At 43.5% G+C, this 22,410-nt stretch overlaps 1 protein-coding gene and 1 long non-coding RNA gene across 2 annotated transcripts in view; one reads left to right on the plus strand and one right to left on the minus strand.

Annotated features, from left to right (window-relative positions):
• Positions 1-148: 148 nt before the first annotated feature.
• On the plus strand, positions 149-22,019 carry LOC309373420 (DGAT1/2-independent enzyme synthesizing storage lipids-like). The gene is made up of 8 exons (XM_081917628.1): positions 149-336; positions 3,106-3,478; positions 15,525-15,689; positions 17,081-17,271; positions 17,666-17,726; positions 18,037-18,176; positions 21,442-21,592; positions 21,973-22,019. The coding sequence occupies exons 2-7, from the start codon at positions 3,202-3,204 to the stop codon at positions 21,544-21,546; spliced, it is 939 nt and encodes a 312-aa protein (XP_081773754.1). The 5' UTR covers positions 149-336; positions 3,106-3,201; the 3' UTR covers positions 21,547-21,592; positions 21,973-22,019.
• LOC309373451 overlaps positions 18,060-22,410 on the minus strand; it is a 44,019-nt gene continuing 39,668 nt past the window's right edge. The window contains exons 2-3 of the long non-coding RNA XR_014170040.1: positions 18,366-18,954; positions 18,060-18,193 (exon numbers count right to left, since the gene is read on the minus strand). This is a non-coding gene — a long non-coding RNA (uncharacterized lncRNA). The remainder of the gene's footprint in view (positions 18,194-18,365; positions 18,955-22,410) is intronic.

Below are 22,410 nucleotides of genomic sequence, written 5' to 3' on the forward strand. Positions count from 1 at the left end.
ACAGCAAATGGAGGTAACACACTTGTTACAACACCTACCTTTATACCTTAGTCAATAACTGGTGCTCTGTGACCCAATATATTCTTAAATGCTATTGTAGGTGTGACTTCATAATCTTTAATCTTAGCGGCAGACTCCCTAGGATTATGTCTTTTTCACAGTGCTTGCTTTCTTCATATAAATGGCACACTCACCACAGTCTCTTTAAAGCAGCACAGAAAGGGATGTGTCTCCATAGGGGTGGAAATTAGCCTACGAAAAAGTGCACCAGACAGGACTTCTGCTGCATCCACAGAGAGGTGACTGAAGCAAAGGGAATTTAGACTTACCAGAAATGTAAGTAAAAAAAATTGTTCATAGAATCATAAAGTGTAGAGCTGGAAGGGATTCCAAGGGTCATCTAGTCAACCCTCTTCAATGCAGGAATCTCATCAAAGTCTCTCATTCAGTCTGAAACCATACTAGACCCTGCTTCATTTGCAAATGTCCTAGTAGTTGTATTATTTGTCACTTCCTGTGCAGGAGTCATGAGAGAGAGAGAGAGAGAGAGAGAGAGAGAGAGAGAGAGAGAGAGAGAGAGAGAGAGAGATGCTGTGTGTGTGTATATGTGTGTGTAAAAACTAGTTGTATGAACATCTTAGCCTGTTTCCACACTGTCAACATAAAACACAGCTAGGATGTTCATTTCTTTTAGTCAGGGTTGATTTGAAGCTGGCATAGATATGGATGGTAGCTAATGTCAAGTGTATACAGTACTATTGTCCAAGCCAACAGTGGGAAAGCATTGCATGCAGACTCAGATATATGCGAGATAAAAACATTTTGTTTCAGTTGAAATAGTGCCCCCGTGGAATTCACCATGCCTCAAATACCAATAATGAGGGCTTCCCCATTCTTAGCAAGGGTGGGTGGAAAGGATCTTAATAATAATAATAATAATAATAATAATAATAATAATAATAATAATAATAATTTTCAATTAAGAACATCCAATTAATAACAAATCAAATCATAATCCAATTCAAAAACAAAACAAAACAAAACAAAAACCAAATTATGGTACAATCTGAATTATTAATTATAAAATTTCACATGGACTTCCCATATTCTGGACTTCTGAAGAACTCATCTCACATCATGATATATCTGCCCTCTTCTTCTTGTTCTCATATTTTCCACATTCTGATCTTAAACTCTCAAAGTCCTCAGTCACTGGCTAATCGATTCTCAGTCATGTTAAACAATCATATATCCTTTCATCTGTCAGGCGTAGTTTAATTTGTAGATATACTGTGTGTGTGTCTGTGTCTGTGTGTGTGTGTGTGCGCGCGCGTGCGCACGAACACATGCACGTGTGTGTGTGTATTTCCTTTGTCTGTTTGCCAAGGAAGCTTTCCCTGGCTCACTCTTATCTTCCAGTTCTGGCTCTTGTCCAAGCCTGCCATTTGAAGTTTTATGATTCAGTAAATTCCCAAGTTGTTGAGTTGTTAAGCATACTGTTCGCTAATATATGTAGCAATTACAATGGAATATATTCCACAGATATAAATCATTTGGCAATTGATCAGCTTTTCCAGGGACCACACAAGTCTCCCCTCTAGGGAGGGGAGTTGCTAGACACCCGTTTCGCTTTCTCTCCCACCCATAAAGAAGAAAAACCTGCAAACAGGGGCACTGCATGTTGTGGGATATTTCCCAAATTATTGTCTCAGATCATTGTAGAATCAGCCAAAAGATGTTTCCCACTCCCATGAAAGAGGTAGGAATTCACTTTTTTCCATCCTGCATCACAGCTATCAAACACCATCTTGTTCCACGCATTTATCTTTGTCAAGTAAGGTAAGCAGTAAGGTTTACAGTCGTACCATGTCTGTTCAACTTCCAAAACATTTGAAAACCAAAGCAAGGCTTCCAATTGGCTGCAGAAAGCTCCTGCAGCCAATCAGAAGCCGTGGAAGCCCCACTGGACGTTCGGCTTCCCAGAACGTTTGAGAACTAAGCTATTTGAAAACCAAGGTACAACTGATCTGAGACAAACCACAGCAGTGAAATTTAGTTTTTCATGGCTCTCGGGGGTGAGGAACTGGAGCACTTATGGCTTTTTCGGGTATTAATTTATCCTATCACACAGCTACTATAGGCACAACCCCCCATCAATATTGTCTATTTTCTCATACCATTAAGTTGAAAAATGTAGTGAAGACAGAGTAGAATCAAAAATATACAATTCGATTATGTAAAACTAATGGATGTTAAGATGACTTAGTAAGTTGAAGACAAAAATGTGATGGCTGAGTATTGTGGCATGATCTCCAATAACCCAACTGGAAAGAAGTTCTAGAGGCAGTTAAAACAGGGTTTGGCCATTGGCATCTGTTCTTATCTGGCAGCAGTGCTGTTTTCCATTTCACCTCACATCCCCAGAAAGAGACATTTTGCGGTGTATCCCCAAATGCTGCTACCCTTCAGCTCACTTTTCTACCCACCCTCAATCTTGTTCAGTGTTGTGTTTGCACCACACAATTTAAGTCGAGCGGTTAGGCCCAGCATAGGGAACAACTGTGCAGCAAAGTTAGTTTTGGGGGGCAGAAAAACACTGAAAAAACACACTCTACAGCCCAGAGAGCATTTTGACTTATAAAGTCCTTGATGAGGCAAAGTCGACACAGTAAGAGCAAAGTCCAGTTGTTAACGAAGACCTGCAACTGCCAGAGTTCTCTCAGTCAAAGGTCTTGCAATGTGTCCAAATTCCTTCAGATTAAATCTTCACAAAGTTCTCCACTTTTTAACTGGATCATTCCAACAGTCTCCATGTCTCTCTTTAGGGGGCAGGGAACCATTTCTGCTGACTCAAAGAGAAATAACCCTTTCTCACTTTCCTTAATACTTCAGCAGTGGAATGAAACCAGCTTGCTTTATATCAAATAAATGATGGATCCATACATTTGTAATGTTGTACATCCCCATGATGGATGCTGGAAAACCAATACGTCTACTTGGCAAGTTACAGTGGGGAAAACTGTTAAATCACATGAGATTTCATGTAATCATGAATGCTTCTGGGATGACAGTTCAAACTGATGCACTGCATTTTCTGTTTTCCAGGTAAACAGTTGAAAAAAATACCATCACAACTGAGGAAATTTTCACTTCATATATTTCTTTCATTGGCATACACATGGTGCTTCAGATTAGGAAACCATGAGCTGGTTTTCTCAAATTCTGAAAAACTGGACCAGTTTTTCTTATTTGAAAGAATATCGGACCTCAGTGGTTCACCCTTTGTGGTTACTTAAGCTTCTGATTTTAATTTATTCACCATTCATATGTACGGTTTTGTGTCTCTGGGCTGTCTCATTTGTGTTACATATTTACAAGAAGATGAATAACCAGCAAGAAAGTGATGTTAGCAAATTTTGGGAGAAACCAAGGAAAATTATTGCTCAAGTTTGTGATATAACTGGAAAGATATGGTATGGTGAGTAAGCTTTCTTTCATTCCAATAATTCAGTCTTATCAGCTCCTATACTTTCATAGGATTGAGCATCAGAATTTCAGACTTGAGACATTGGGACAATAGTTGCTACAGTGCATCAGGAGTGGACCTCTAAGCCCACTTCAGAGTCACCACAGCTCCAAGCTGGCCTTGGCTCCATATGGATCAAAAGAAAGGCATGGAATTTTTTTTAGGTAATAAGCAATCAAAACGAAAAACAAAACATATTATGAGGTATGAAATTAAGATATATTACAGAAGAAAGGGTCAGCTGGTGGCTGCATAAACACCATACATTTAATCACATTGAAAGCATGCCTCCTCCAAAAGAAACCTGGAGAATGTTGCTTATACCTCACAGAGCTATAATTAGCAAAGCTCTTTAAAAATAGTTTCATGAATTGTGGCAAGAGAAGGGGGTTGGGTTTAAACGTGTAGTGAGTACGCAGCGAATGTAATGAGTATATCATCGTGCAGTGAGACTTTGATGGTGCCATTTTCCAGAGCATGGTAAACCACTAGGTAACTCTGAAACATAAACTCTGGACACAAACCATGGAATCTGCCAGCGTAGGATGTGGTGATGGCTGCTAATTTGGATGGACACTGCGAGAAACCAGATGATGGAATACAGAGAGCTTTCGCTTAATCAACAGGATCCATCTTATGTTCTCATCGCTTCCCAGAGTGATGTTGCTTTAGATGTTGAAGCATTAATCAGAAATGCATTACTAAAACCAAATTTGGGTCATAAGGATGAAACCCTGTGGATACTTAGAACATTGGTCAAGGGTGCATCTGTCTGGGAAACTGTTTTCTCAATTTTTATAAAGTGATTCAGAGAATGGTCTGAAGATATGAGTATTATAACACATATAATTGAGTATTATAACACATATAATATGAGTATTATAACACATATAATTGCGTGTCGAGGTCCTCAAGCCACCCCCCAAATAACTCACAATGCACACTTAATTTTTGTTTAAGGTTTTTGGCATAATTTTGGCCACAACTTTATTTAAATACAAATCCGTGAGTGGTTGTTTAGGCATTGGTTAAGACTATCTGTCCCCCCACCTGGGGACAGAACTGACTTCCGGGCACCACCGAAAGACAGTGCGGGGGAAAGCAAGTCGGGGAGAAATGGAGCTGAGTCACAGACCCTCAATTCTCGTCCGCATGCTCCCCAAAGGCTTGCCGGCCCTAGTCCCATTTCAGGGATTGGACGAAAAGATGGCAAGCCCCAGGATTCCTTTAACGGAATTCCCTTTCTGCAGCAACCATGGAGGGGCAGGCCCAGCCTATCCTAACCCCTCTTCCAACAATTTATAACCAATGCCTAACCGCCAATCGAGCCCTTTACGCTCGCCGCCAACCACTCACAATCCCAACCCAACCTTCAACCTTGCAGTTACCGCATCCAACCAAACATAATTCCCCAGTACAGAGTGATGTACTCCATCATTGCGGTAAAGGGCCAGAGCCTTGAAGGTAATATCCGGGTGGGAAATAACCAATCCACCCAAATCCGCCACCTTCTTACACACTGCGGAATTAATGCGCTTCCTGGCCCTTTCAGCAGCCTCAGGTCGAGAAATGCTGTGCCAATTGCGCCTTTGCAGCAATTGTGACCAAAATATTTTAACTGTGGGTATTAAGGTCACCAATTCCCTCAAGTCTCTCTGAATCATGGAGCGCAAAGTAAAGCAATCATAAGTTGCCACATCATTCTCCCCCAGCTGAACCACAATTGCCATGGGGGGGGGCATCCGAAAGCACCCTCTGCTTAATTAGCGGGATGAATTCGCTCCACTGCATTCTGCGCCTGGACATCCACAACACCTGCACATGCTGCAGGAGGCCAAGACCCAGTCCTCTTCCAGACTGCCTAGCTCTGATGCCAGCCCAGTAAACGATGCTGTGCCCCACAATCCAGATGCAGACTGGAGCTAGAAACATGGGCAGGAAGGCCGAGATGGCGCCCCCAGTCCAGACTCGTCAGGGTGCTTGCCAGCTCAGTGCATGATGCTGTGGCCGACAATCCAAATGCGCACAGCTGCTCCTCTGAAAAAAGGAAAAACAGACAGGCATCAGCACAGGCATCATTGGCGATGCTTCCTGACATAAGCTTTGTCAGCGTCAGACTTCCAATGACCCGTATTCACAATCCTGTCTACTAACAGGCCCCAGTGCGCAGCCTTTGCAGCAGCACCTATTTGGAAGGAATGAGGCGTGTTCAGCAGTAGGCAAGCCGCAGGCTGCAATAACTGGCGCATGATGTGAGCAATTAGATGCCTGTCAAACTGGAACCCATTTCTGTGCACTAGGATCGAGCCAGCCTGCAGGGGAACGAAAAGCCAAATATTTCCGGTATCCAATAACAGGGCAAGGGCCCACCTCACCTGTGACTGGAAGCCTGATGGTGGCAACCCTGCTCACTAGGTCTGACTTAGAGCTCCAGACACTTATGACAAGCTCCAAAGCAGATAAGGAAAAGTCCTGAGGCAATAAGCCTCCAAACTCAGCCCCGTGCTGGCTCCAACACAATTTCCCCAACCCTCAGTACACCAAAATTACAATGGAATACTGAAATAAGTCTCGTCTTGATCTTGAATCAGCCGACAAGTCTTAACTTGTTGCGGATACTGCATAGGTCAAAGATTGACCGGCTTCCTGCCTGCTGTTCTGTGAAGGTTGGAGCCTATTCCAACCTTCCGAGACCCCGCGCACGGCATGCTTTTAGAAGGGTGTCTAGCAGACATTGCAGCGGACTGAATTCTGATAGTTTTAACACTGCATCCGATCTGCAGCAGGTGGGCGAATTACTGCAGGTCCTGTTCAGAGGATGGGGGCAGGTTCCTCTGAATGGCCGAGGACTGCCAGCTAAATTTCAAGAAATCAGTCCAGGCCTACTCATAAGACCTGAAAGCAGATAGGGAAACGTAAGCTACTACTCCTCATAATTATTAATTGTTGCCAAGTGCCACAGGAGCTCCAGAAAATCCGGCTATAGCTGGGCGTCCAGAGCCCAGGATCTGAAGCTCTCCAACTGAAAAAACGGGATAGAGCGACAGCAAAAACATTAGATGATCCCGAAATAAAGCGAGCAGAAACGCAATATTAAACCTTAAGCAGTGTGAAGACTCTGCCAGAGCATGAGGACCATTTTGCCAGGACTCTCATACTGCCTGGTTATCAGACCAAAACAGACCCGACGGTTCCTAAACTCCTCAGTCCAGATGTGCGCTGACACTACAATGGGGAAAACTTGAGAAAAGTTAGGTTACATGTGATTGCCTTGCCCTGCCAGGCTCAAGGCCACTGTACATGATGATGAAGGGACCCCAGGGCATGAGACCACCTGGTCAAGCAGGAAATGGAAGGGGCAGCCTGGAGCAACCACCCTGCATGCAAAATTTAACTGACCTAGGAATGATAGGATCTGACAAAGCAACACTTGCTTTAGAGGAAGTATTACAAGAATAACATCCTTCAAGGCAAACAGCTTTTCCAAAGGCAAGCAGATGTTTGAGCAACGGTATCCAGCTAGCCCCCAAATACGTTAAAAGGGGCAGTAGGACCCACTGTCCTCCACTGCCAACAGAACACCCAGCTCCTCAGGGAATAAAGGGGCATCTAGTAAGCCAAGCAGAGGCTGGTGTCACATGAACCAGCCAGTAAAATAATCCACATAACGATACCCCCAGTTAAACGAGTCTTGACTCGCAATGTTTAATCCAGAAAGGCGCTAAAGGACTCAATAGGCACAGCCTATGGAGCAACCCACTGGCATTGCCTTATCAATATAAGGACCATCCAATTAAAGCCTAACTACTTAAAATCTTGAGGGTGAACCGGCAGCAGCCTAACAGCCAATTCAATATCGCATAATGCCAACAAGGCACCTCCTCCAATTTGTTGGTAAGCTCAACTGCCTGATCCAAACATATTTCACGGAACAATTCCGGAGGGTGCCTTTGGGATGCGATAAATATGGATCAGATGGAATTATATGGGGCTTTTTTAGGGACGATCCCCAATGGGGATAAATGAAAATCGGGACTAGAAGGAGAATCAAGGGGATCCCACCATACGTCCCAATGCAAGCTGCTTCCTAACCTTCTTTCTGGCTACCACAGGTAGCTCTCTAACTGGCTTTTGAGTTGCTGTATTCTGAGCCACTGGCTGAAAAGCCAGAGGAATCCCAAACCTTGGGAAAAACCCTTCCCACAAGCACAAAGCTACTGACCCATCTAGATAACCTTTTAGCCAGGCTTTCAAGGGAGATATTTTTATGGAAATATGGGCAAGAGGTATTGAGTTATTGCTTGCCAGCCCCCGCTTGGGCAAGATGCCCTGCCTTGTGTTGCCACCATGATATGTACATTTACAGGGCCTACACTGGCCAGAAACCCTAAAGTAGTCCCAACAAAGCTGCCACCGGGCCAGGTTCCTGCATACCAGCTTCAGGTTCTATAGTTCAGGGAATTTCCATTTGAAATGTGGAGCTGTGCAAGTGGTCCACATGTCCCTGTCCCTGCGATCCTAGCGAGCTAAGGGGATTATGGCAGCCCTGCGTCTAACATTCCCATCATAGTCAATTACCACTTATAGAATAGTGGGGTTGGAAGGGACTCCGAGGATCATCTAGTGCAGTGTTTCCCAACCTTGTGCCTCCAGATGTTTTTGGCCTACAACTCCCATCATCCCTAGCTAGCAAGACCAGTGGTCAGGGATGATGGGAATTGTAGTTCAAAAACAGCTGGAGGCACAAGGTTGGGAAACACTGATCTAGTGCACTCTCCCACAATATCGTCATCATCATCATCATCATCATCTATTTGTACCCTGCCCATCTGGCTGGGCTTCCCCAGCCACTCTGGGCAGCTTCTAACAAAATATTAAAATACAGTAATGCATCAAACATTAAAAGCTTCCCTAAACAGGGCTGCCTTAGATGTCTTCTAAAAGTCTGGTAGTAGACATCTGGTGGGAGGGTGTACCACAGGGCAGGTGCCACTTCCGAGAAGGCCCTCCACCTGGTTCCCTGTAACTTGGCTTCTCACAGTGAGGGAACCACCAGAAAGGCCCTCGGCGCTGGACCTCAGTGTCCGGGTAGAGTGATGAGGGAGCATGCAGCTGTCCCATATAGGGACCAATCCTGCAACCTAGGCATTACCGGCACCATACGCTGACCAGCTGAGCTATCCAGGATGATCCCTAAAGACCTGGAACAGCCTCACCCTGACCCCTGGAGAGGTCCAAGGTGATGTCTGAATCATCATCAGAGCCCAGTGATCATTTACCTGCAAGGAGGTGTAAGCATCATCCCTGCTCCGCTTTTTCCTGCCTCTGAAGACGCTTCCTTCTGGAAGCAGGCACCTGGGGCATCAACAAGTCATCCTCTGCAGGAGAGGCAAGCTCTGGAGGCATCTGCAAAGGCCCTGTCATAGTCTGCAAAAAGAAAAAACCTAAACAATGTGAGGAACAGGTGAAACCATGGGGACACTATTCAGGCCAGAAACACTGCCAGAGGCCATCAAATTCTAGGGCCAAGCGGGCCAAGCCCTAGGATCACCTGCTAGGCCAGACATAAATGTTTCCAATGAGATAACAAACTCGAGGCAACCCACCGCCTGTCCAGGTACCCCTGCTTGCTCTCTAGAGGGAAGCACCTCCTCAAGAAACCCAAAGGTCTTTTTGGGAGCAATATCACGAATGAGCCAAACTACCCAGCAACAAAATAGTCCAAAAGGAGCAGCTTGTTTTGCTTTGTTATAACAATGGTTAAGTGGGGAATATGAACCATGTCTCCCAGGTCCTAGTCCTGTACTCTAGCCACTAAGCGACAATGGCTCGTCTCTAAAACGGCAGTCGCCACTATCAGGGAAAAACAAACTTGAAGAAAATAAACTTGTTCAGAAACAGCATAGTTAAAGAGCATACAAAGAGTGCTCATTGGAGGCACAGAGAGCCTCTGGCTCCACTCTGTCTGCCTAAGATATACATTAGCAACAAGTGAGCCTGCAAACAAACAGATACATTCTGAGAGATAGAATGAGTCATGTCACAGAGACTTAACAATTTACTGTACTGCTGTGATGGCCTGGGAATCCGATTCAGAGGCTGAACTGGAAGAATCCCAGCCTGCACAGGAGTCCCCGCCTCCAGGGCCGGCTGAACTGGGGCAGGGCCTTGATTCTGAAGTGCCTGCACCTGTGCTGGATCCTCAGGAGCAGGCACCAGGTGAGTCCACTCTGGCTCCAGAGGTGGTTGAGGACTCAGTGCCTACAGGTGAGTCTCCCCCTGGGCCCAGTAACCCTTCGGCCTTTCCTGAACTGCAGAGGCGCAGGGCAGAGAGGCAAAGGGAACTGGTTTCTCCCAGGAGGAATGCTCGCCTTAAGGCCAGGAGAGGCAGGTCTCCTGGGGGCCGGGACCGCCCCTGGCCTCAGAGAAGATAAAGGCCAGTCAGCCCGGTCCCAGGTTGCGGGAGCAACGTTGTTGTTGAGTACCTGTTCCTGCCCGGACCTGACCCTCCAGTGTTCCTGTCCCCGCCCGGCTTCCGGCTTCGGATCTTGCCCCGCTCCTCATGAACTGTTTCCAGGCTAGTGACCCAGGACCGGACTTTGACTACGCCAACGGTAACCTTCCCCCCGGGGCCAGCACAACTGCTAACTGTAGCAGGCTTAGGCTTGAATGATATGTGCAGGCCGTGCAGGCCTCCCTGCTTCTGCTCTCTGCCTTTTTGTCTCATTGCAATATTAAAGGAACTCAAAATAGTGCTCCTGCCCAAGGCTAGATTAAAATTCAGCCAACAGCACTGCAATCACCCAAAAGCTGGGAATTTACTGTACTGCTAACTGTAGCAGTCTTAGGCTTAAATGATATGTGCAGGCTGTGAAGGCGTCCCTGCTTCTGCTCTCTGCCTTTTTGTCTCATTGCAATATTAAAGGAACTCAAAATAGTGCTCCCGCCCAAGGCTAGATTAAAATTCAGCCAACAGCACTGCAATCACCCAAAATAAAGCCAACCTATGGGGATACTATAAATGAAAGTGATTCCAGGTAAGCTGGGAACAGCCCTGACTAGCCCCACAATTAAACAGGCGAAAATGGGGAAAACCTTTTTGCAAAAGAAAGCCCCGAATGGGGGCTCTCTCCCTACTGGGAAAGGCAAGCCAAGGAGGATTATGCCCAGGCAGCGCTCACAGGTACAGGGAGAATCTTCCCAAAGGGCAGGGTAAGGGGTGGGGTGGGAAACAGAAAAAAGGGAGAATTAAATTAATTAAGGGACTAGAGAAGATTAAAAAGGGGGAAATAAAGAAATGTAACCAGACAATGAGACAATGAGAAGATCGCTCCACTGTCCTCCAGACGGTCCAAGTGCTCCAGGTGATCCATTGCACGCAGCAAAGAGAATAATAAATAATAATAATAAATTTTATTTATATCCCACCCTCCCCAGCCGAAGCCGTGCTCAGGGCGGCTAACAACAATAAAACAGTATAAATGTACAGCACAAACAACACTCTAAAATCATTCATTATAAAATTGATTCAAATCAAGCCACTGGCAACCATTGTGCCAGAGCTCCACGAAGATTGCCGAGGGAGGGAGTCAGGCTGTGCCCTGGCCAAAGGCCTGGTGGAACAGCTCTGTCTTTCAGGCTCTGCGGAAAGATGTCAAGTCCCGCAGGGCCCTAGTCTCTAGTGACAGAGCGTTCCACTAGATCGGAGCCATAGCCGAAAAAGCCCTGGCTCTGGTTGAGGCCAGCCTAACTTCCCTGTGGCCTGGGACCTTCAAGATGTTTTTATTTGAAGACCGTAAGTTTCTCTGTGGGGCATACCAGGAGAGACGGTCCCGTAGGTACGAGGGTCCTAGGCCGTATAGGGCTTTAAAGGGTAAAACCAGCACCTTAAACCTCAGACTTCCGGGTTGGCGCCATCGCCGAATGGCGGACTCCCTCCGAGCTCCGGAGGGAGCCTGCTCGGCAGGGGCTGGGTTCTACCGCGCCGGCGACGCGGGGACTCTCAAAAACCATGGGCGCTGAAACCCACGGACATGGTGACTCGGCTGGCACCTTTTGCGCCCCCCCGACCCGCAAAGGAGCCTTTTTAAAGGCTGCGGAACGGGTGACAGGGGGGGTGGCGCTTTGAGTCCTCCGCTTCCCCTGCCGAGCGAAGCCGCATGCCATTCGACGGAGAGCGCTGACTTCTTCCATTGAAAATCTGGACTTAAAAGAATAACCCGTGAGTAATTGGAACCTGGATTAAAAAGGGAGAAAAATATTTTTTTTTAAAATTCGGAGCGAGTGGGGGGAGGTGCAAAAAAGGAAGTCAGCCTCCCCCCTGTTGTAGAGGAGCTAAAGCAAAGGATTTGACAACTAAGATCGAGCGCAACCTTATTTTGATAAAGTTACTAAATTCCGCGATGGAAAATTATAAGACTGGGCTGGAGGAGAAAAGTGGAATCTGAACTAAAATGCAACCCCCCCCCCCGAAACCCCGGGAGCGATCTGTGAGAGTGCCGGGAGAGGAGAAAGAGAGGTTTTGACAGCTGTCAAAGGAGATGTCAAGTGGAAGAGTAAAAGAGAACTTTGTTACGAGGACTTTGCTGGTTATATTTGTTATAAATTGGATATAAATTGTTTAAAATAAGGAACAATAAGTTACTTTGACTGTTGGGTGTGATCTGGAAGGAAACAGAGTTACTATAATCCCTCTAGAGGAGCTGTGGGACATTACAAGTATTGTTGGCATGGAATTGGAAAAGGACTTTTTATCTCCTGGGAAACTGCAGAAATGGAACACTATTTTGTCTACAGAGGTCTACACACTAAAGGAGACAATAGATTTATCTATTGAAGAATGGAAGGGACTTGACGTAATGTTTTGTGCCTGAATAACAAAGCCTCTGCAGAGGAATTAGAAGTTTTTGGAATTAGAACATTTGTGCAGGAGAGCAGGGGGAAAAAAGGAAGAGAGAGATCAACAAGAATAACAAGAATAACAAGAATTGGACATTTGGGACATTCAGATCTGAAAGGTCTAAAGAAATAAAAAATGGAGTTTTTACTCTTAAATACAAAGATCTGGATGGAAAAAATGGACATTTTTGAATTAGACTCCTTCCAAGATTGGACATTTGATACTAAAGATGATTAAAAAGACATCAAAGATTATTAAAAAGACGGCAAAGTGGATTGGTGAAGAACTATGGTTTAGATCTGGGAGCTCCAGGACGACGGCAGATATTGATGGACATTGGGAACGCAACCGGGAAAGGGGGGGAGGGAAATTTGGAATCCAAAGGGTGTTAAATTATATTTTATTCTTTTTCTATCTTTTTTTGATTCTAATCTGTACTGTATATTAAAGAGGGGAACTCGTGGAAGGGACTAAGTCGATTTTAGGGGATGGGAAAAAATCTTGTCTTTAAATCGGGTTAATGATAATAAGTTTAAAATTTGGGGTAAGAACTTGTTGAATCTATGTGAAAGAAGTGGAATACAAGAGGGGGAGGGGAGGGGAAGTCCTGGAAAGATGTTCATGAAATTAAGGTTTTGATTGTGGATGTTTTTTTTTTCTTTTCTTTTTCTGTTATATTTGAAAATCTTTAATAAATATTATTAAAAAAATTAAAAATAAAACCAGCACCTTAAACCTGATCCTGTACTCCACCGGGAGCCAGTGCAGCTGGTATAGCACCGGGTGAATGTGGTCTTGCAGCGAAGACCCCGTAAGGAGTCTCGCTGCAGCATTCTGCACCCGCTGGAGTTTCTGGGTCAGTCTCAAGGGCAGCCGCACGTAGAGCGAGTTACAATAATCCAGTCTGGAGGTGACCGTCGCATGGATCACAGTGGCTAGGTCAGGGCGAGAGAGGTAAGGAGCCAACTGCTTAGCTTGGCGGAGATGGAAGAAAAAAGCTCTAGGCTGCGTGCAGAGTATTTAAACATTTTACCCCTCCCACCAAAATTGCAACATAACTTTTACCCCAGCAACCCAGTGAACCAATCACTGCCCCAGGCCATCTTTAGAGACCCTGACTGGTAACAGAGGGGTGGCTCAGCAGACCCCACTGCAACACGTGCTCTCCATGAAGGAGAACACGCTATGCTTAAAGGAGATTGAAAGAGGGTCACAGTTTTAGGTTACTCAAAGACTAGGCAAAAATGTTTTCACCTGCACCCAAATTGCAAGGAATGAATATTCCAGCAGAGGAGAATACCATTTGTTCTGGGATCATGGCAGAGAAAGTCTTGATCTGTATAGATGACAAACTAGCATCCAGAACACTGAAACATATAGGAGAGGGTTTTTTTGTTGTTTAGTCGTTTAGTCGTGTCCGACTCTTCGTGACCCCATGGACCAGAGAACGCCAGGCACCTCTGTCCTCCACTGCCTCCTGCAGTTTGGTCAAACTCATGCTGGTAACCTCGAAAACACTATCCAACCATCTCATCCTCTGTCGCCCCCTTTTCCTTGTGCCCTCCATCTTTTCCAACATCAGGGTCTTCTCCAGGGAGTCTTCTCATGAGGTGGCCAAAGTACTGGAGCCTTAGCTTTACAATCTGACCTTCCAGTGAGCACTCAGGGTTGATTTCCTTCAGTATAGAGAGGTTTGATCTTCTTGCAGTCCATGGGACTCTCAAGAGTCTCCTCCAGCACCATAATTCAAAAGCATCAATTCTTCGGCGATCAGCCTTCTTTATGGTCCAGCTCTCACTTCCATACATCACTATTGGGAAAACCATAGCTTTAACTATACGTACCTTTGTTGGCAAGGTGATGTCTGTACTTCTCAAGATGCTGTCTAGGCCTGTCATTGCCCTTCTCCCAAGAAGCAGGCGTCTTTTAATTTCGTGGCTGCTGTCACCATCTGCAGTGATAATTGAGCTCAAGAAAGTAAAATCTCTCACTACCTCCATTTCTTCCCCTTCTATTTGCCAGGAGGTGATGGGCCCAGTGGCCATGATCTTCTTTTTTTTGATGTTGAGCTTCAGACCATATTTTGCGCTCTCCTCTTTCACCCTCATTAAAAGGTTCTTTAATTCCTTCTCACTTTTTGCCATCAAGGTTGTGTCATCTGCATATCTGAGGTTGTTGATATTTCTTTTGGCAATCTTAATTCCGGCTAGGGATTCATCCAGCCCAGCCTTTCGCATGATGAATTCTGCATATAAGTTAAATAAGCAGGGAGACAAAATACAGCCTTGTCGTACTCCTTTCCCAATTTTGAACCAATCAGTTGTTCCATATCCAGTTCTAACTGTAGCTTCTTGTCCCACATAGAGATTTCTCAGGAGACAGATGAGGTGATCTGGCACTCCCATTTCTTTAAGAACTTGCCATAGTTTGCTGTGGTCGACACAGTCAAAGGCTTTTGCATAGTCAATGAAGCAGAAGTAGATGTCTTTCTGGAACTCTCTAGCTTTCTCCATAATCCAGCGCATATTTGCAATTTGGTCTCTGGTTCCTCTGCCTCTTCTAAATCCAGCTTGCACTTCTGGGAGTTCTCGGTCCACATACTGCTTGAGCCTTCCTTGTAGAATTTTAAGCATAACCTTGCTAGCGTGTGAAATGAGTGCAATTGTGCGGTAGTTGGAGCATTCTTTGGCACTGCCCTTCTTTGGCATTGGGATGTAGACTGATCTTCTCCAATCTTCTGGCCACTGCTGAGTTTTCCAAACTTGCTGGCATATTGAGTGTAGCACCTTAACAGCATCATCTTTTAAAATTTTAAATAGTTCAGCTGGAATATCATCACTTCCACTGGCCTTGTTATTTGCAGTGCTTTCTAAGGCCCATTTGACTTCACTTTCCAGGATATCTGGCTCAAGGTCAGCAACCACACTACCTGGGGTATACGGGACATCCATTTCTTTCTGGTATTATTCCTCTGTTTTTTTACCTGATCTTAAATTTCAGTTTTCTGAACCGCACTGTTTTCTTCCAATAAAAGATTGCAATATTTCATTTATTTTTCACAAAGTAATATTTATTTGTTGCATTTTGTATTATTTCCAGGTTATGAAGTTATTGGCATGGAACATCTCCGTAAAGGACCAGGGATTATTGTTTATTATCACTCAGTCATTGCTATTGACTATTCCTTCCTTGTCGCTAAACTTTTTAAGGAGGCACAGAGAGAGTGCTTTTCGGTCATTCATAGAGGCATATATCGGCTACCAGGTAAATTATTAAATTCAAATCATGCTTTTTATCAAAAAATATTTGAAATGTGACATAAAACAATCCTATAAAATATAAAACCATGTATCAGGCAAACAGGTAAAAAACAACATACAAATAAAATATCAACAAGATGATGGATGCGACCATGGGGAACGTAAGCCAAAATAAAACTCGTAACCAAGTGTTGATATTTCATTGTATCCCACCTATGCTGTTGGGGCAATCCTCTCAAAGCATGCCTCACTTCATTTCCCAGTGACAAGTTGCCCTGACAGATTCCCATCTGAGTTACAACAATGGATGAGCCCAGAATGAGATGGAGTGTTCACACAAAAAAGAAAGTTGGAAACTGCAGGCTTGCTTTTGGCCATTTACAGCCTCAACCTCTTCTTCCAATAATGTTTCAGGCATCTTATTTGAATCAGGCTATGTTTCCAATACAGCATGTCGACCTTTGTCTTTTGGCCCATGATCACAGATTGCAGGAATACCTTGTCTGACCTCAAAACAGCTATGAGGTTACTTTCTACACTCTTCCTCAGGGATCTAAGAAATGGGGTCAACTGCATAATGTGACATCTGATTTCTGTGCTGTTAACTGCATATGATTGTTGCTGACTTTAATGCCACAATAGGACAAGGTGTAGGAAACTGGGTCTCCAACTTGATGATTTCTTCAGGTACAAAGATACCAGAAAACAGGGCCCCACCCGAACACATGGCCAACCAAGAACTCCCACACAATGCTTTTATGCCCCCATGTGACACTGCAATCAAACCCACGTGACACCCTTGCTGGAGTGTTCATGGCCCTCCACTGCCACTCCCCACACATCATCTTCCTCTGCATGCACACAGCAGCCACAGCAAGGAACTAGGACACCACCAAAGGGTTATTTAAATAAGGAAGAAAGGAAGTACAGAGCCCAAAAATGCCCAGTAGCACAGAGTGCTCTGTTTGGGGGGTGAATTTGTCCATTGGGTGAATTAATGCAGCATATAATCTCCACCCACTTACCTGTGCATGAAAAGATGAACTTATGTTGGTGTAGGCAGGATTCAGCCAGCATGGGCTCATCTGTGCCATGTGTGTATCTGTCTCTCTGTGCATGCAGCAAGGCACTGTGGCCTGTATTTTTATCATAATGCAAATTTGAATGTCATTCGGTTGTACTACAGACTTGACTTGTGGAAAGCATGTCTAAAAAGGTGGCCACCTCAGCACTTCCACGAAATCCTACTTGAAAAGTATTGGTAGAGAACTATGCTTGTGGTCTGTAACAGTGCAATATCTTTGGAATAATGACACTTGTATAGCATCCACAATATTTCCTAAATAAGCGTTATATAAAATGTATTTTCTTTCTATTTGGGGCTTCTTTTTTCAGGGCTGAAGATACTTTTAAATTCCATCAATTTGAAAGATTTCAATAAAGCTGAATGTGTGGAAATTTTGAAGAAAGGCCATTTACTGGGCGTTGCCCCTGGTGGAGGTAGAGAATCACACTTTAGTAATGACTACAACATAATGTGGGGTAACAGCACTGGTTTCGCTCGGGTAGCTTTGGAGGCAAAAGTGGTGAGTGATCTTTGTGCAATTTGCATTGCCTCCACGATTATCGCAATAAGACTTAATGTGTTGACATCCTTGATCTAGCATCCTAATTAGTTGAGGATGACAAATATCCTGTTTAGGGGTCAAATGATATCTGGAGTACCAAGTATTTCCTACCCCTGCTTTTTTTAAAAAAAAAAAGCTAATGAAATCACTTACATTTAAAAAGAAAAATAGCTTTCCCCCTCTTCATTTCTTGAAAATTCTTGAAAATCTGGGGGACAGCATGTGCAATTTGAAGTCAGTTGCGTCTGGCTTGTCACTGCAATGCCAAAATAAAGGTGGAGCGGGTGGTGTGAAGTAATTCTCCAGTTCTCACTTTTCTTTTGATTTTGCATTTCTTCTTTTATTCTTTCAGCCCATCATCCCTATGTTTACCCAAAACGCTTGTGAAACATTCAGGAACATTGGAAAGTCAAGTGAGCAAAATATCTTATATTCCTTGGTTGATCAAGAGATCTGATATCAGGCAATAAACAGATTAATAATATACAATGATATATTTTTAAATCTATTTCGTACCTACTAGTAGTGTACTACTAGTAGTACACTGAATAGTGTACACTTATTTGCAAAAGTTGTGCTGTCTCTTAAAAAATATGCACTCAAATTATTTAACCTCATCTCTGGGATGGATTGATTGGGATTGCTAAAAACTCAGAATGCCAACTAATTTCAAATTTGGTATGGGATCGCTTTCTTACAGACTCTTTCCCCTTTCATACATAGGGTTGACAAGATGGTTATATGAGAAAACAAAACTTCTCTACCTTCCCATATATGGGCCATTTCCAGTGAAACTGAGGACATATATTGGAGAACCCATCCCATATGATCCAAATATAACAGCTGCAGAGCTGGCTGAAAAAGTAAGTTAACTCTACGCCTGGAAGTAAAAAAGAAGACTACAGTATTCTTTTCCTGTTGGTTTCTCTCTTACAGTCGTATATAACAGGACTCTTTCAGTCCTCTTGGTTTCTCTCTTTCAGTCGTATAATTGTCTTCTGCCTACTGACTTTGCTCCTTCTGTATGACAGGAGATAGGGTTAACTCTACACAAGGAAGTAAAAAAGCAGAATATTGTTTTCCTGTTGGTTTCTCTTTTTCAGTTCTATAAAATGGTTTCTGCCTACTGACTTGCTCATTCTATACGACTAGAGATTGGGTTCATTATATAGACTTTTGTGCATTATGTTCATCAGTCAGCTTTCCCGCTCTGTAAATTGTTGAGACCATGAAAAGCCTATGCATTTTATGCACAAATATATGCTCATGCAATAGGACTTCTTCTGCCCCTCATATGCCCCAGAATCTGCCCAGAGGGTTCCTCCAAGCCCCCTCCCCAGTGGGGGACCCAATAAGCACTGTGCGCTCTTAAGCCTCGGTAAAACTATTACTGAGAACTTCTGATGTTTGTGTGACTTATTGCAAATCTGCACGTGAATGTGACTCCATCCTACTCTGCTATTTTCACCCATGCCCTGTTGTGCTGTTTTCAGGCATGGAACCAGGAGGTGACTTATTTCTGTCACAAGCCCTGTCACCCATTGCCATTCTAAGCGAATAGTGAATATATAGTGAAATATAACTCAATAGCATTTCTGCAGTTTTCCTCACATAGCTGGAGGTAATAACCGTGCAGGAAAACTAATACGTACCAAGCAGCCCAAGGCACTTATGTTTGGTTGTATCTTTGCCATTCTCTCTCTTTTTTTAAAAGTAATATTTATTGAAGTTTTAAAGGTTACAAAATGAAAGAAGAAAAAACACCAAATTATACAAAAACAAGGCAACACATCACAATAAAAACAGAAAAATAGAAACAATTAAAAAAAACAAATCGAACATTGCAAATTGTGGACAAGATGGACTGTTTCAAGAAGTGGCAGAAAGATATTTCCAGATTTGTCTGGCAGGGCAAAAAGCCCAGAATAAAATTTAAGATTTTAACTGATGTAAAGGAAAGGGGGGGCTTTGCCCTGCCGGACTTCAAACTTTACTATGAATCAGCAGCCTTTTGCTGGTTGAAAGACTGGCTGCTTCTTGAGAACACAGACATTTTGGATTTGGAAGGTTTTAACAATACCTTCGGGTGGCATGCATATTTGTGGTACGACAAGGTTAAGGCTCATAAAGCATTTAAAAATCATATTGTCAGGAAAGCATTGTTTAATGTTTGGATAAGATACACAGATTTATTGGAAAATAAAACCCCAAGGTGGTTGTCACCAATGGAAGCTAAAGCTTTCAAAAGACTTAATATGGAGTCCAAATGGCCAAAATATTGTGAGATTTTGGAACAAGAGGGAGACAAATTGAAATTGCAGAGTTTTGAGAAATTAAAGAGTAAAGTACGAGATTGGCTTCATTACTATCAGATAATGGAGGCTTATAAATTGGATAAAAAAATCAGATTCCAGGTGGAAAAATCGAAATTAGAAACAGAATTGTTAGAACCCAAAACAAAGAATTTGTCAAGAATGTATAACTTGCTGTTGAAATGGAACACTCAGGATGAAACTGTTAAATCTGCTATGATAAAATGGGCACAAGATGTTGGACATAATATTATGTTCGCAGACTGGGAACAGTTGTGGACCACCGGTTTGACATTCACGGCATGTAATGCCCTAAGAGAGAATATTATGAAAATGATTTACAGGTGGTACATGACCCCAGTCAAGCTTGCAAAAATTTACCATTTGCCCGACAATAAATGTTGGAAATGTAAAGAGACTGAAGGTACATTCTTTCACCTTTGGTGGACGTGCCCAAGGATTAAGGCCTTCTGGGAAATGATTTATAATGAATTGAAAAAGATACTTAAGTACACTTTCTTGAAAAAACCAGAGGCCTTTCTCCTAGGCATGGTTGGCCAATTGGTTCTAAAGAAGGATAGAACTTTATGTATGCGACAACAGCAGCAAGAATTCTCATCGCAAAATACTGGAAGACACAAGATTTACCCACTCTGGAGGAATGGCAGATGAAGATGATCGATTACATGGGATTGGCAGAAATGACCAGCAGAATCCGAGACCAGGGAAAAGAGTCGGCGGAAGAAGATTGGAGGAAATTTAAAGATTATCTACAGAAATATTGTAAAATTAATGAATGTTAGAATGATGTTGGATGGAAATTAAATGGTTACCAGCTGTAATGTAAAGGTGGAATAATAATTTAAAATAAGCTATACTAAGTCGTAACAAGGATTTGCTGAATTAAGAATTTGAACTGGAATACAAAAGGGGGAGGTGAGAGGAGGTCCGGGACATAAGGTAATGGAAATAAGAAATGGGAATCATATTTGTTTTGTTTTGTTTTAATTGTGTATTTGTTTGTTGTTTTTTCTTTATGTATTAAATTGGAAAACTGTAATAAATATTTATTAAAACACACACACACACAAAACAAATCGAACCTTCCCATAACTTATCTTTCATTCGCTTGTTTCCTTGACCTCCTCACACCTCCTTTTTTTGTATTCTAGTTCAGTTAGCTATTTCAGCAAATCCTTCCCATCTTTTCCAATTTTTATCCTGTAATTTATCTTAATATTAATGTAGCTTTACTTTCCCTCCTTTCACCAATTAACAGCCTGTTTTTTCCTAAACCTTTGTAACATTTCTGCTAAAATCACATAAATTCATTCCAACATCATTCTAACATTCATTAATTTTACGATGTTTCTGTAAATAGTCTTTAAATTTCTTCCAATCTTCCTCCACCGACTCTTCTCCCTGGTCTCGGATTCTGCCAGTCATTTCCGCCATTCTCTGCCATTCTCATACAGTGCTCTTGGTAAACATAAAGACAGGGGGCTGGATTCACTGACAGATGAGCAGTTTCCTAGTGGGGTTTCCTGGCCCTGGCTGCTCTTGCCCAACCCTCCATGTTGAAGAAACCACTTTTGAGGGTTGAGAGACAAGGACTATCATGCAACACATCTCAGTTTACAAAGTCATTTACGTATCCCAGAAAGAAGTTACATATTGTGCTTCTATATCTGGAATAAATGGGTTGCCTCTGGTTCTGATCCCTTAACTTTATCATCACAGATATTTATAACTGTGAACACCTATTTAGCAATATATTCCTATAACACAATGTATTCCTTTGTTCTTCTTTCAACAGGCAAAGACTGCAATTGAAAATCTTAGGGATAAATACCAAAAAAGACCAGGAAATATGTTAAGAGCTCTTTCAGAACGATTTGATAAGCATTACAAAGCTAACTAGTCCATATAAAACAGTTGCAGTGTTTCTGACAAGATGTCTGTTATAGGTAAAGGTAAAGGTACCCCTGCCCGTACGGGCCAGTCTTGCCAGACTCTAGGGTTGTGCGCTCATCTCACTCTAGAGGCCGGGAGCCAGCGCTGTCCGCAGACACTTCCGGGTCACGTGGCCAGAGTGACGAAGCTGCAACTGGCAAGCCAGCAGCAGTGCCGCACACGGAAACGCCGTTTACCTTTCTGCTATAAAGCGGTACCTATTTATCTACTGCACTTAAGGGTGCTTTCGAACTGCTAGGTGGGCAGGTGCTGGGACCGAACGACAGGAGCTCACCCCGCCGCGGGGATTCGAACCGCCGATCATGCGATCGTCAAGTCCTAGGCGCTGCGGTTTTACCCACAGCGCCACCCGCGTCCCTTATGTCTGTTATAGGAAGCATTAATAATTATGTTATTAAAGCTAAGCTGATATACACAGAATTGTGCTGGATTGTTTATTAATTATCTGGAAGGGACCCTAGCTCAGTAACTCAGCACCTGCTGTGTGTTCAGAAGGTCCTAGGTTTTCAAAGACATACGAGTGCTTTTTTGCCCTATCCTGCAATACACCCAGAATGCCCCTTTTATAATGGGAAGGTGAGTGCTTAACTGAAACATGAAATAATATTACAAGTGAAAGAGTAATGTCTCTTTTATTCACATCTCTTTTATGTTTATAGAGAGAAGCTTTCACTTGCTTTGAACCTGTGTTCTGCAGACCTCTGCAGTACACAGAGTTATCCCAAGGGGTCAACAAAGCAGCTGTGGCTGGCAGGTCCTGGTCAAGGGCCCAGGAACTCAGAGGCCTGCTCATCTAGCACCCATTAGCTGG

This window comes from Podarcis melisellensis, assembly GCF_964234715.1.
Source record: "Podarcis melisellensis genome assembly, chromosome: 7".
NCBI classification, from domain to species: domain Eukaryota; kingdom Metazoa; phylum Chordata; class Lepidosauria; order Squamata; family Lacertidae; genus Podarcis; species Podarcis melisellensis.